This window comes from Aptenodytes forsteri, unplaced genomic scaffold (assembly GCF_000699145.1).
Source record: "Aptenodytes forsteri isolate BGI_AS27 unplaced genomic scaffold, ASM69914v1 Scaffold336, whole genome shotgun sequence".
Classification (NCBI taxonomy): domain Eukaryota; kingdom Metazoa; phylum Chordata; class Aves; order Sphenisciformes; family Spheniscidae; genus Aptenodytes; species Aptenodytes forsteri.
The window spans coordinates 2,992,741-3,007,314 of record NW_008794911.1 but is presented as its reverse complement, the minus strand read 5'-3'; the positions used below and the strand labels follow the sequence as shown (position 1 = coordinate 3,007,314).

General features: G+C 40.8%; 1 protein-coding gene across 1 annotated transcript in view; it reads left to right on the top strand.

The window, feature by feature from the left end:
- GPR158 (G protein-coupled receptor 158) overlaps nt 1–14,574 on the top strand; it is a gene marked incomplete at its 5' end in the record, with an annotated part of 208,475 nt that overhangs the window by 81,055 nt on the left and 112,846 nt on the right. Inside the window, one exon of the mRNA XM_009275250.1 lies at nt 8,001–8,103. Within this exon, the coding sequence (XP_009273525.1) occupies nt 8,001–8,103 (103 nt within the window). The remainder of the gene's footprint in view (nt 1–8,000; nt 8,104–14,574) is intronic.

Genomic DNA, 14,574 nt, shown 5'->3' with positions numbered 1-14,574 from the left:
GCCAGTAGGTCCAAAAAGTTACTGTGGGTTGGGAAAACACACACAAACTGTTACATGCCTTTTCCAATGTGATCACGTATGTCTTGCTAGTGTATGGAATCAGCCTAAAAATAATGTTTAAGAGTCAAGAAGTAATTACATTAATGGTTGCTGGGAAATGCAATAGGAATGACAGATCTAGCAGCTGGCTAGAAAATGTTGGCTTAGCAATGTTGTCTGTGTTAACTTATTAAAATATTCATAGAATCATAGAATCATTAAGGTTGGAAAAGACGTCTAAGATCATCGAGTCCAACCGTCAACCCAACACCACCATGCCCACTAAACCATGTCCCTAAGTGCCTCATCTACTCGTCTTTTAAATACCTCCAGGGATGGGGACTCAACCACTTCCCTGGGCAGCCTGGTCCAATGTTTAACCACTCTTTCAGTAAAGAAATTTTTCCTCACGTCCAATCTAAACCTCCCCTGGCGCAACTTGAGGCCATTTCCTCTCGTCCTATCGCTAGTTACTTGGGAGAAGAGACTGACACCCACCTCGCTACAACCTCCTTTCAGGGAGTTGTAGAGAGCGATGAGGTCTCCCCTCAGCCTCCTTTTCTCCAGGCTAAACTATTGTGCACTGTTTTCCACCATTTTATTCCCCTCTTTGAATTATGCATCTAAATTACCCATTGATTATAGCAGCTATTTGTTAGCTTTTGGATGAACTATAGGAATTTTTTTCCCTTTCCAAATAGCAGGGCCAGCAGGCTATCCATGCTGGCAGTACTTTAACAGTCAGGCTCTTTCTAAAGAACGGTGCAGTCCTCAAGACGTTCATCCATGCTCTTCTGTGAGATGAGCTGTGCAATTCCCATGCACCCTCTATTACTCTTTGCTATTCTGGATGAGTTTTCTTTGCGTAAACTCCACAATTCTCTTGATGAATTACTGGCTTGGACTGGCTATTCTAGTATTTCCTATTGGTCTTTAGAAGAAAATGTGAATGGCCAACTATGAAAATTTGGTTAAAAAAATCAACATCACTAAGTAATACAAAATTGAGGGGTTTTTCATTTTTTAAAACATTGCAAAATTCTGCTAGTTTGTTAATAATTCAGGGAAATGTGAATAGGTGAGAGAGAGTACTCCACTACTCAGAACTGCACCCTTCATGGGCATCAGGAATAGATCCAGCTTTTCTCCCCACCAAATATTTTTGGAAATGCCTCACATTCTTGCAGGTTTTGACAAGCCTTCTTAATCCCCTGTCTTACTGTGTGGCCCATTTTCCAGGCAAACTTTTGCTACGCTTGCTGCCAAGTCACAGATGAATGCAGAAGTAGTTGGCAGAACCAGACGTCCAGAGGTAAAGGACCTGTGTGTATTTTGGCATATTCCTTGACAGCTTCTGGAAGGCCTTCTGCAGATAATGTTTGATATTTCCAGTATTGCCCATGTGTAAAGCACAAAATTATCCTAGTGATAGGAAAGAAGGCGTAGAGATTCAGTATGAAGAGAGTTCTCTCTAATGTAGGTAAGACACTAAGGAAGTGAATTAGACTTTGCTCTAAATGCAGTTTAACCTGTGCTGATAGTAAAAAATGTCTTAATTTATCCTCAAAGCCAAGGAAATCTGGCCCTGAGAAGGTGCCTTCAAACTAATCACACTGCATTATTTAATGGCTATAAAATTATCAGTCCCTTTGGTGTCTGTTAACAGGTTCCCCTGTAATTGCTGCACGGTTTTCTAGGAGAGGAGAAATTGTAATTTTGTATCTTTGCACATTAATCAGAAGTGAAGTTTGACGTGTTATAAAATGATATTCAGTTTACCAATGACAATTCCAGTCTGCCATATAAAGAATTTTTTTTTTTTAAAGTAGCCTGATTGTAGCCTGCACAGGTATTTTCAGCAGTAATGAAAGATCTGTCTTAAACACTGTCATTGCTGAGAACCTTTTGAGTGTCCAAGCTACCCATCCTCTGAAAATTGCTGTAATTGTTGTGCTTTCATCCTTCAGTAAAGGATCCGGACTGTGGGAAGCACTTTGTAAGCTGACCTTGGGTTTTCCATATGTATGACAACAGCTGATAATGAGTTTTTTGCTGCTTTGCCCCCCCACTCCAAGTAACCTGCTTTCAAACACTGCTAAATTCACCTTTTTCCCTCTCTCACTGTCTTCTAAGCAAGTACTGCGATTTGTATATATTTCTGATCTCCTCTCTTCCATTTCTTTGCCAAACACTCCATTTCCACCAATTTATTTATTTTTTCACTAGCACTTGATTTTTTGACACGTTTGTCCAGTAATGCGCTGATAACATTGGCACCTTGGCAGTGATGGAGAACCAGAAGGGAATCCTTTAGGGTTCCTCAGACATACAGCTGGGTAACCGAACTGATTGACATTGCAAAAGGGGTTAATCAGAAGTTAAAGACTCTGCAGTCTCTTACATCTAACGAGTGTTTTCCTGCTTGAACTGGGGATGATCTGACATTAACTTTTCTGTTCATGCTTTGTCAGTAGTAACAAACGTATCTAACAAAAAAGCATAACTTGAATAACTTGTTTCATTTTCTGAGTATTTTGACTAAGATTAATAAAAAGATTAACAAAAAATTAGACATTTTAACTTTAACGATCACATGTAGTTTATAATTATCTGTGTGAATGAGCTGAGACTCCTTACCATCAGTATTTACTCTGGTCCCATGGCTTAACAAGACCAGAATAATGAAAAATCATGTTAAAAAGGAGTGGGGAGATTTTAGCAAAGCTTCAAACTATTGAGGCAAATATTGTCCTGACGGCTACCTTTGCTCTGAGCTGAATCAGCTCAGTTATTGCTGTGCTTCGTCTGACTCAGAATTTAAACAATTCGGTGTCATTTTAAGTACGTTGTTGTTGGAAAACACATTTTAAAATTTGAATTTAAACAAGAATTAACTCCACTGATGCACTCAGAAGGGAGGAGAAAAGGTACAGGGGACTATCAAGTAACCCTGCAGTGTAAATTATGGAGTGGCCAGCCCTGTCCTGTCCTTTTGAAACAAAATGTTGTATTTGAAGAGAAAAACCTTGTGAGTAGTGTTGTTGGCAGGCTGGCTGCCTCCCGAGCTGTCCGGAGGCAAGTGGAGGGCTCCTGGGTGATGCACCAGGACCTTGGATGCGTGGATGTGCTCACTGTTCACTTCTGAGACTGCAAACACACTTCAACACTTCAAACTCTGCTCTTGAAGGAGAAATGGAATGAGAAAATATAACAGGTAAAGCTTTTTCAATGACAGAGCTGTCATTGACTTCATCAGGCAGAATTTTACTCTGACTTTCATCTTCTTTCATTTATTTTTATGAGTGAGCGTGCTTGACAACATGGTAAACAGGATCAGAAAGGAGCTCTCCGGGTCTCGCAGGACACCAACCTGCTCCAGCTGCCACCATGTGCCAGGCACAAAATGACTCTTCTGTACCTAGTATTTTCTAGATATTCCCTACATGCTGCCCCAAACCAGAGCAAAGAAACGTGGGCTTATTTGTATTATTTTTGCTAAGATTTTTCTATCATGACTTTGCTCTTATGTCATCCTTTGAACAAGGAGTCGACTTTAGAAAAGGGAGACATCCCCATCGCTCTATGCATGTGGAAATACAGATTTTGAAAGATGCTCTTTGAAAAACTTGAAATACCCAAGTCAAGGCTGACTGCATTTTTAGTCTTTTTTCTTTTATTTTTTAATTCTAAAATTACTGTTTTAACACCTCTGCTCCAGAATGCCACGGGCCAGATTTGTTTGGTGGTTTATCTAAGTTTCTAAATTACATGTAGGACATGATGCCACACGCTTTCTCTTTTAAACGACTAGTTTCTTTTTGCCTTGTCCTTCCCTTCTATTTTCTGGTGTGGCTGTAACACCTGCTTTGTGTATCTGCTGAATACTTTGTCACTTGGTTTTTGGCTAATCAGATCTGATGAAGGGCTTTGCCTCTTTTATGCCAGAAGATTTGGGTCAGACTTCCAAAGCAATTGCACAGGTTATTCAAAGGATTTATTTTCTTTCCAACAGATATATTCTTTATCACAATAGATTTTTCCAAATTTGCCTTTACAACAAGCAGCGTGAAAATAAAATCAATACAACCTTTTTTAACTGATTTAGATGATGTGTCTGTGTTTATTCAGGACCTGTTTGTTTATAAATAATTTCAAGATAAATATTCATTGAATTTCTTATTTTTTGAGCTGACTGTATAATTTAAAGTATACCGTGTTAAACTTGGGAGTCATTATGTTGTACAAATATTGTAAAGCTGAAAGTATAAACTTGCAAACCAGGGAACAGACAGCTGGAATAAATGTGCTGCGTGAATTGTACAGATGCTTATTATTCTCTTTTTAGCAAAGATTATGGTAAAGCTGTTCCAAATAGTAACCAAGCCATCTATAAGTCCTAATGGCTGGAAGTTAAAGCAATGCAAATTCCGTTCAGGAGTATGACGTCCTGAAGGGCATATCGGAGGAAGGCTCACTTGATAGCCATGCTGCGTCTTTCACTGTTTGCCTCAACACTTGCTGCTGGGCACATAGGAGATGTGATACAAGCCTAAAGGGAGCTTCTGGTCTAACCTAAGGTAGCTGCTCTTATGAATTAAATAAAGCATGATTTTTAAACAGCTGACGGCCACTAATGAAGAACAAAATACACAGGAATATGGTGGTTTTATTCCCACAGCTTTGCTGTCACATTTATAATGAAATCTGAAACCAGGTCAGTTTTATGCTTCCTTTTTTTGCTTACGTGGAGGCGGATATGTTTCACATACCAGCTTTTTTCGGTGCTAAGTTCTATATGCATCAAACCTTAAGTAACTTAGCAGCAGATTAATATTTTACTGGCTGTGTCTACACAGTCTGTTGTGGGCTGCTCAGTCTCTGTGCTCCTGGCAGCCTGAAGCCCACGACCGATACTGTGGGCTGCCGTGGCTGAGCTAGTACAGCTTTGCAGGGCTCGGGCTCTGGGGGTGCCACTGGGGTCGCTGGAACCAGGGCGCCACTTGCCAGGGCAAGGACAAAAGTGGCTTGCATGTGCCTGCCGTGTATTGTGCGGATTCACCCACAGACAGCCAGGAAAAGCCTCTGTATCTGATAAAAGAACCTTGATTAAATAAATCTGGACTTGTTTGCTAAACTCCTCCTGTACACCAGCAAATTCTTACTCAGTTTATTAATTACCTTTTTCACCATAATATTTACCACCATTGGTTAATATAATATGAACTGTTAAATCATTTGTAAAAAGAGGGGAATTTTTTTTTTCCCAGGAAAAGTATTTTCCCCATTTTTGGCCACATGATATTTAGTGTTCTTCCCTGCCTCGCTGCTGCAATTTCTTAAAAAAAGTCAGGCTGTAAATAGTTCTGTTTCCATGCAGTGTTGAGCACAGTGGAATGTCAGAGTTTGAAACTGCATCTAGAGGGATCTAGGCTTGCTTTCTCTCCTTTTCTCCTTCCTTCCTTTCAACAGACTGATGTTCTGATCCCTGTTACACCTTTGCATGGGATTATACAGACTGCGAGAAACAGAATTTAACCGATGGTTTTTAAGGTGTGCATTACAGCTGCCAAAGACTGGAAACAAGGATAATATCCTAGACCAAGGAAAGATAACAGCGTTTGACATATTTTGTTTGTTTTCAAGTTCTAGACTCATCAGCGACAATACAATAAAAGTTACAGACTTTTATTTGGTATGAATATTGGATGTGTGTGAAAGGATCATCAGTAAAGCATTTATTTTAATGCAGAACAGATTCATGAGCCTGTGACACATTTTATATGAAGAATTTGTTCAGTGGGAATGGGTTATGGATATGGTGCTAGGGGTACTGTAGTGTTCGCAGAATTCAGTAGAAGCTACTTCTTTTCTTCCTTGCCTTCAAAAAGAAAATGCAGTCTCTATAGCAGTGTGTACCTTCCCATTACAAAGCAAGAAGCCAGAAAGGCAGAACAGAATTTTCCCCTGAAAAAGTCTTTTTACTACTTTAACTGCTTTTCTGTGCTTGGTTAAAGAGGTTTTGCTGTCATTGGACTTGCGCACACACTCATCCCACTTCGATTTCTTCCGTCCTCCACCTTGTCAACAGTCACATTTCTGTAGGGTGAAGATGAAGTGTGAAGAAAAATGATTTGTGCCTTCTCATTTTTTCTTGCTTTCATGTTTGTACAAAGGCTGAATGAATTTTCAGTGTTCTTGCATGCCAGTTTCCTGTTTATTAGTTGTTTTCCAATAGCACTTGCAGGCCCGCACTGCGTGCATGGACATCAGATCGGCAAAGGGTGCAAGAAAAGACGATGCTATCTGGGGAACTGAGGCAAAGAAAAGCAAAACGGCTTTCACAACATCAGGCAGAATTATGTCACAAAGCCGAAATTTGAGATTAAAAAATTGAGTTTTTCTTAAGTGTCAGTGCAGACTGTCCTTTCTCGGTTTGCATTTGATTTTTGAAACTTAGATCCTTTTTACTAAACCCTGTCCTCTGCATCTTCCTCCCAGTCGCAGGCAGTTAGAGATTGAAGCATACTCTGAAGTCACAGACAGTCATAAATAAGTGAAACGTAAGGAAGTGAGAGGGAACTGGGGTTGTTTAGCCTGGAGAAAAGGAGGCCCAGGGGAGACCTCATCGCTCTCTACAACTACCTGAAAGGAGGTTGTAGCGAGGTGGGTGTCGGTCTCTTCTCCCAAGTAAAGCGATAGGGGACGAGAGGAAATGGCCTCAAGTTGCGCCAGGGGAGGTTTAGATTGGACGTGAGGAGAAATTTCTTTACTGAAAGAGTGGTTAAACATTGGACCAGGCTGCCCAGGGAAGTGGTTGAGTCCCCATCCCTGGAGGTATTTAAAAGACGAGTAGATGAGGCACTTAGGGACATGGTTTAGTGGGCATGGTGGTGTTGGGTCGATGGTTGGACTCGATGATCTTAGAGGTCTTTTCCAACCTTAATGATTCTATGATTCTATGATTCTATGACAGAGGGTGTTTAGTTAAATCATTCAATTGCTCACTGAGGAACTACTAGCGTCTAGTTCCTATTCATGGAGCCATGTTGGTATAGGTACACCTATACTGATGGGAAAGGCATCTAGTACAGTAGACTGCTTTGATCTGATGAAGTGAAATAAGCTATATTGGGGGAAAATCATTTTACCAGTGTTTCTACTTTTATGTTGCTGAACCATTTCTTCCCTCTGTACTAGGCAGAGTCTATTTGTTGTACAGAAATGGTCTGACAGTAGATGTTCTGTCACTGTAATAAATTTGCTGTGGTTGTCCTGATGTCAAAATTAAGCAAAAGTGAAGTTGAGTTAAAACAAAACTTGTTTCACATATTACTTCCTTGAAAAGGGACAAGAGAGCTTAGAAGTGTGGGGCTCCCGTTGGTGTAGGTTTGCTCTCTTTCACCTAGGTCAGGTTTAGGTCTGCAGCCATTTTCTCTAACCAGTTGTTGGCTTTGTTTTGGCTGGGTCAGTCTCCACTCCGGTATGGTTGCCAGTGCGGCAGGGGCACCAGCACCAGAACGTGCTGCCTGCAGAAAGCTGGTGGCTTGGCTGCAGGTGTCCACGTTCTCCCTCACGTAGCGTGAGCTTCAGCTGTCTGAACCCCACCTGCTCTGCTGGGGAAGAGTGCTGGAAACTCTCTAGGAAAAAACACAGCCATCTGATGTCCCACCTAGAGCCGAAGTACGAGAATCAAATTCGGCACTTGGTTGGTTTATCGGTGGGACAGGCTTGCTTATAGCTGTCTGTGCTGTTTGCTGGTGATGAGCAACAAGAAAAAAAATTGGAGTGTTATTTGACTATGGGAAAAGTTGCTGAGAAAATACAGTAGGACTGGAAGGGGTGACTGTTTATTCTTAGAAGTCTGCTCGCAGTGTCTTGTAATGTTTTTATGCTTGAATGTACATCTGAGTGTATCGTTGTATGATCATCTGCATGACTTTTCTTTTTTTCCTTTCTCACAGTGCATGCCCATTAAAGGCCTTGGATTTGTGCTCGGAGCCTACAAATGCATTTGCAAGGCTGGATTCTATCATCCCAACATCTTCTCAGTGAACAGCTTTCAGAGTAAGTGCCTTTGCTTGAGTTTAAAAAAAAAGAAAAAAGAAAACAGAGCTAGCATTAATAATGCAGGGCTCCTTTTTATCCTCGTCAGGGTTATACAGTAAAATCCCAGTGGTTTGCAACTCTCGGATTATATAATCACTTAAGGAGTTCTAGCCCTTTGGTTTGTCATTCACAATACTCTTGAGGATCCTGTAAAATATAGCTGCTTGAAGAATATTTGATTTGTAAATAAATTTAAAAACATGAAGTCTTGCTATGGGGAAATAGAGATTTCTGGCATCTGTGCTCAAGCACAAGTATTGAGAAAATTAATCTAGTAATTTTCTCTTTGGTCAGGGCAAACTAGAATGCCCTAGCCTCTGGCTTTCTGCGGGCTTTAATTGTTTTCATTTTACTTCATTTGCAAAGTAGATTCCAAAGGAGCATCCAAACTCTAATACGTACTGATGAGGTATTAGAGATGGGTCAGGCCTAAGAGTCTGGTTGGCTGTATGGTACAGATGACATATAGCCTACACTTGCCCAGGACACACGTTGTATGGTACTTAGACTGAGTTGCCCACAGTAACAGAAACAGAACTCGGTTGATACTCAGCAGGGAAAATATATAAACTGCGTGCCCAAAGTTGATGTCTATTACTTTCATCATATGACCAAAGAGTAATCTCTGCGCAGATTTTGTACCGAAATTGTTGCAGTTACACTAGTAGAGCTCATGCTGCAGTCACAGGTGTAGAGGTGTTCCTTGAGGGTGTAACAGGGCATCCTTCTCTGCCTCCTGCTTTCGAGTCAATATCATCACCAGCTTCTTTGCACCATCCTTTAGCCAAAGGTTCATGTTGTCAGCTCTCCGCTGTGGGAGCAGTTTGTATGAGATGCCCAGGGAATGGCAATGAGTAGCATTCACCAAGCTTGGTCCAGGACTGCGTGTATTATCTCCTGCCTTCTGTGAACGCAGCTGTTCCTTTTCCACTAGAGAAATACCTCTAGTAGTATTCAACACTTAATGTGCACCTCTGTGATGCTGACAGATACAGATTCAGGTGTTTTGTACTGGTAAATCATGTGCAGGATTACATGACATGGTACTTGTAAAAGCTACAGAGTACCTGATAATTGGGTTAAATAAATTATTTGGTGTGGACTCAAAAGCTGCAAATAAAGCTTCCAAGTTCCTTACTATATTAGTTACTCATGAGCTCTGCTTTCTTACATAAAAAGTGACAGGGATTATAGATGAAAGGTAAATAACTTTTAATATTAGGAAAGCTTTAGAATTCCTTATTTGTTCACAGCCCTGAGTTCCAGATATTAAATACTTTGATCTGTGTCATGGGTTGGCCTGTTTTTTATTGATTTGATCTGGTTTGGATATAGATTGGCCAAGATATCTTACCCCTAACTCAGTGTATCTCATATATATATATATGAGAGAGAGAGAGATGTCATGTCTCCTGTGTATATATGTTGCATAAATAGCACAGTGTGTTTGTTCAACAGTTTACCTAGTAAGTGTTTGTTTCCCTTCTCTTTTCATATTGTGGAGTGTCGCAGAAGGCAGCCTTGTGATAGTGCTTTTTCTCTGGACTCTGTGTGAATTTTTTGACAAAGGATGATGTTTGGTTGCTCCTGCAGTGCAGTGAGTTACGGTGGAGTTGGGATTTGACTCCTTGAATGAGCATATAAAAAAAATCATTCTTAGATTTTTGTCATACCAAATGCCACAGAACACACAAAAATAATGTGGCTAGAGATCGTAACAGCATTGATCATTAGGGATGAGATTGATTTTATCTCATATCATCTGTCTAAAATGTATATGCTTGGTATGTATTAGTCACCTCGGTTTCAACTGCAGTCAACAGTGAGAGCGTGGCTCCCCGGAGGGTAATTCTGCTGCTTTAGAAAGGCAGAATTTGACTTTAGATGGGAAAAGGAACTCTTCCGGCAAATAACCTTTTTTCTCCATTTGCTATAGAAGGAGGAGCCTATATAGCTACCTTAGATTGGATATTTAGCTTCTAAATAGCTAACATAGAGTGAAATTTGTCTCATCAAAGTCTTTGCATATGCTGATATTTTAGGGGGTGTAATTACATCATCTGGGGCCACTTTGATTTGAGCATGTGTTACTGTGAGCTAACATAAACATGAGTTTTGAAACAGTCAGTAATAAAGAACTGCTTTAATTCATCCAGATGCAGCTCAATCTGTGAAGCTCTATAGGTGATTTCAAAAAGTGAACAGTGAGACAGCTAGTGCGAGACTGGAAATGACTGTGAAGTAGTGGGAGAAAAACCAGTGGTTCAAGGGAACTTGGCCCTGTCACCCAGCTGCATTCTGTAAAAAGAAAAAAGGAAAAGATGACATGGTTAAAACAGCTGTAGTATGTATTTGGAGGTTGAAAGTGGTGCTAATACAGGAATTCTAGACACAAATCCTGCAAGCAGTTTTGACAGAAACTGTCTGACCCGAAGATCTCTTTGTGGAGATAGGTTGGTGAAGTTTGATAATAAAAGAGATGAAACTGAGCAGAAATGTTAATCGTTTAGAAAGTATTCCTAGTGGAAGAAAATAAAGAGGCAGGAAAGATTTGCAGGTCTTGAGATGTAAGTAAGCAGATAGATAGAAAAAATGACCCGTTTTATACTTCTGTGGGTTGAAAAATTGGATTGAGTGTGTTGTCTTGAAATGGGAGCATTTCTCAATGATGCTGGGATTCTGCACCGCAGCAAAATATGGTTAACTACAGTTACACATTGTACCTGAGGTGTCAGAGTTTTAAGCGGGGGCAAGGTTCTGCTTTAGGTGCAGATGAATGTTTTGGTTTAAGTCTGAAAGATAGCTGTATAAAATGGCTTTGCAGGGATGTTGGACACTCTACATGGTTTGCTGGTGGGACGGCTTAAAAGATTGCTTATCTGCCTCCTCTGCAAACTCAGCTGGGGCCCTGAATGCCAAAATGCAATGTTGCATAAACAGTGTTCTCCGTAGGAAAGATTCTGCGAACTGGTTGTTTTTCTGACTTAAAGCAAGCACGGTGTTGCTGCTCGCAGGGAGGTTGCACAGGTTCCCAAAGCGGGTGTGGGACAGGGGCATGGCTGAAATTTAGGCTGTTCTCTTACTGAATAGAAAGCCAGGTAGGAGAGCGTTTCCCTCCTAAGGCTGAGTTTGCTCTTCAGAACTTACAGTGCCAAAATACATAAAACCTTTCTATTTTTTTTGCATTAGTTAATGAGGACCCTGGGTACTAGTGGGGCACAGAGTTATTGCCATATTTCCAGGGTCTCTTTTGAGGACAGAAATTGATTTTAGAAAAAGATGTATTTCGTGTATGCAAGTTGCATTAACCTGTAAGTGCTTGAGTACATGATTATGCACTTTGTCCTAATGGCTCATTTTTAGGTAGCACTATTAGTGTAGGTAGAATAGACTAACTGCTGACTACATACATTTTAACATTTTTGTAACACCTTTCTCCAAAGCGTTTATGTTTTCTGCCTCACGGGGTAATCAGGTTTGCATTGGAAGATCCTTAGTAGAACAGCGGTGCTTTGTTCAACCTAAAAGTTCATTCTTTAGCAATGCATCGTTCATATATTGCCGAGATTCTGCTCAGCTCTTGCTGTTTGGATGTGGAACAGGGAACCTGCCCTGTGCAAAAAGGTGCTTGCATCAGAGGTGGCTCTTTTGTCTGGATATGGGACTTTACTGTCTCTAACGGTGCTATGATCACATAAAAAGTCCCAGGAGGGGTTTCCAGTTCAACGGGAATTCCCATTTTTTACACCTGTCCTTTGGCTTTGGTTCTTCAACAGAACTCGCGTGCGCAGATCTTTGCACGTACGAAGGCTGTCACTGACTTCAGTGATCCCTTTCTGGGATGAGGATTATGACCATGGCTGATTACCAGGTTTTGATGCTAGAAGGACCAGTTACATTCACACACACTGAGTTACTGCAGCCAATGCTACTGGTGGTGTTCCTAATTTATGCTATAATAGAACAGGAGCAGAATCAGTCTTTTGTTCTGCTCAGTGCTCAGCATGCACTGTGCTCTCTGTGTTCATCTGATGGTTTTGCCTGGGGTCTGGGATGATTTTGTTTGGGATGGTAGCAATCCCTGCCCTGGCACTTAGCAGTCTGTGGTGCCATTCTTACTTTGCAGGAAGATCTTGGCTGGCAATGTTGCAGCTGCTGAGGCACCCCTTGCGTAGCAGAGTGTGCTTAGGAGAACCAAAGCTGATGAAGAGTTACCCTCAGGAGACCATTTCAAAATCAGATGGGCCGATCAGACAGAAAAATAAGACTGGGATAGAAGAAGGAAGAACTAGGAAAAAAATATAGTAGAGGGGACATAGCTGAAGCATTTAAGCGTTTTGTTTTATTTTTCCAGTACTCAAGCATTTTCCTTATTATACTTCACATTAGTTTGTGTCCCTGTTCCTACTTTCCAGCAATTATTTGTTCTTTTCTCCTTCCATTTTATCCTTTTTTTTTTTTGTTACCGCATTTTTTTTTCTTTTCTTTTTTTCCTTGAAGACAGTACTTTTTCACACCTTCCTCATCCTCAGTTTGAACTCCTGCAGCACAGTCAGTCTTTCAGTGTTTGCTTCCATCTCATCTGTGTCAGTGCTAAAACCATTGCTGCCTTACATGAAGCAGAATTGGCTTCTTGTCCATCTACCTTACCAGTGTCTAAAATCTTTGCCATCTTTTGGGGATGAAAACCTGATTTTCTTCACTGGAGGAGGCACGTGTAATCCCAATGAGCTGCCGAGAAAGGAGAAGGCATGGCACAGTGAAATCTCTAGCAGTGCTATAAGGGGCAGTAACTTCATGCTTGGCTTGGACTGTCTATGGTTTGAATTGACGTTACATTGACTTTGGTGAGGGGACGGGGCCAGGCATAAAGGGCAGAAATGTTCAACTGGGCAGTGGGCAGCAGTGCCCTGAGACATATAGTGAGAGCAAGGGTGTGGGTGGACAAACAGTGCCCCAGTCAGTGGTAAATACAGTGATGAGTTCTTTCCCAAGAACTTCTTTTAGAGGGTCTGAAAAATGTTCTTTCTTTTTGGCAAGGAGGAAGAAAAAAAAAATATAGGGATTGTTAATAATGCCTTATCACATTGTGTAAAATCTCAAGTAGATCCAATTTTTTGGATCTTTCTTATTTTAGCTATAATGAAGAATCATTTCAAAGTCAAAAGATATTCACCAGATGATCAGTCATAGCTGGCAGTGCAGGAGATGCATATTGATGATCTTCCTTTGTATACAGCAGACAGCATGACACCAGACACATGTAAGCAAAGGCTTGCTGTTGTGTTATGAAGTCATATCCTTGGGATATTTACTGCAACATGCAACTGTTTATTGGCTATTATCCCTGTAGTATGTGATGAGCATACACATGAAGAAACTTCCATGCATGACTCAGATAAGAAAATGCTTGATAAAATGGATTATAATGTATTTGCGACAACTTTCAAGGTTGAACATTTCAGAAATAAAGTAAGAATATCAAGTTGAGGACCATGCAAAATTATTAAGCCATATTCATATAATATTTGTGACTTAAGTAATCTCATGACTTTAGGTTTTAAATGGTATTTTTTCAGTGGTTAAGTTTTTACACTGAAAATAGTTTATTTAGTTACCACAATAAAAACATACTAACAAATGGCTCATGTGTGGCTCAGAAATGTGAGATTTTAAAGAGATTAAATAATCTTTTTGGACATGGGCTAATTGAAGGGCGACTCTTTATGGAAATTATAAAGGAGCAGGTGGGTGGTGGAAAAGCAGGTTGACATGAGTGCAAATGTTGAGGAAACGAAGTGGAAAACTCGGACAGTAGGTAGTGCACTCGATTTGGATATGGAGATGGGAGGTGGGAGGCTGTGACTTCTGTATCTGACAGAGGACAGTGTGGGTCCATTGCTTTAGCTGTAATTTAGAAAACAGAGATATAACGTTAGATATGGAGAAGGTGGTTTCTGGCAAAGCTCTTGGAATGCTAATGGGCTGAGGTCCATGGGTGTTTGCTCTGAGAAGTTCTAGTCCTGGGATATCTTCAGGATTAGTGTTCCTTAGAGGTTCTCCACCTTCTTGGGATGCCCAAGCACGGTTATTTTCCAGCATTTCCATTCCTGCCTCCCACAGTCTGGGTCAAAAAGACACAAGATCTCTTCTTGCTGTCTGCTTGTATCTAAGAAAATCTGGCTACCAGCATGAGTCAGCACCACTCTGCTATATTCAGGTTTCCAACATTTTTGTTTAGAATAAAGCTCCAAAGAGAAATCCACAATCTTCATGAGAAATACCAGCCTGTTCTCTACTTACTGCGGGATGCGGGAGTGAAGCATCCTACACTGAGGACGAGGAGCACAGGGCCACTGGAATGGCATGCCAAATAAACAGACTTGGGTATACAGCCTCTTTGTCCCTTTCCTGGGCTTTGCCTGTCAG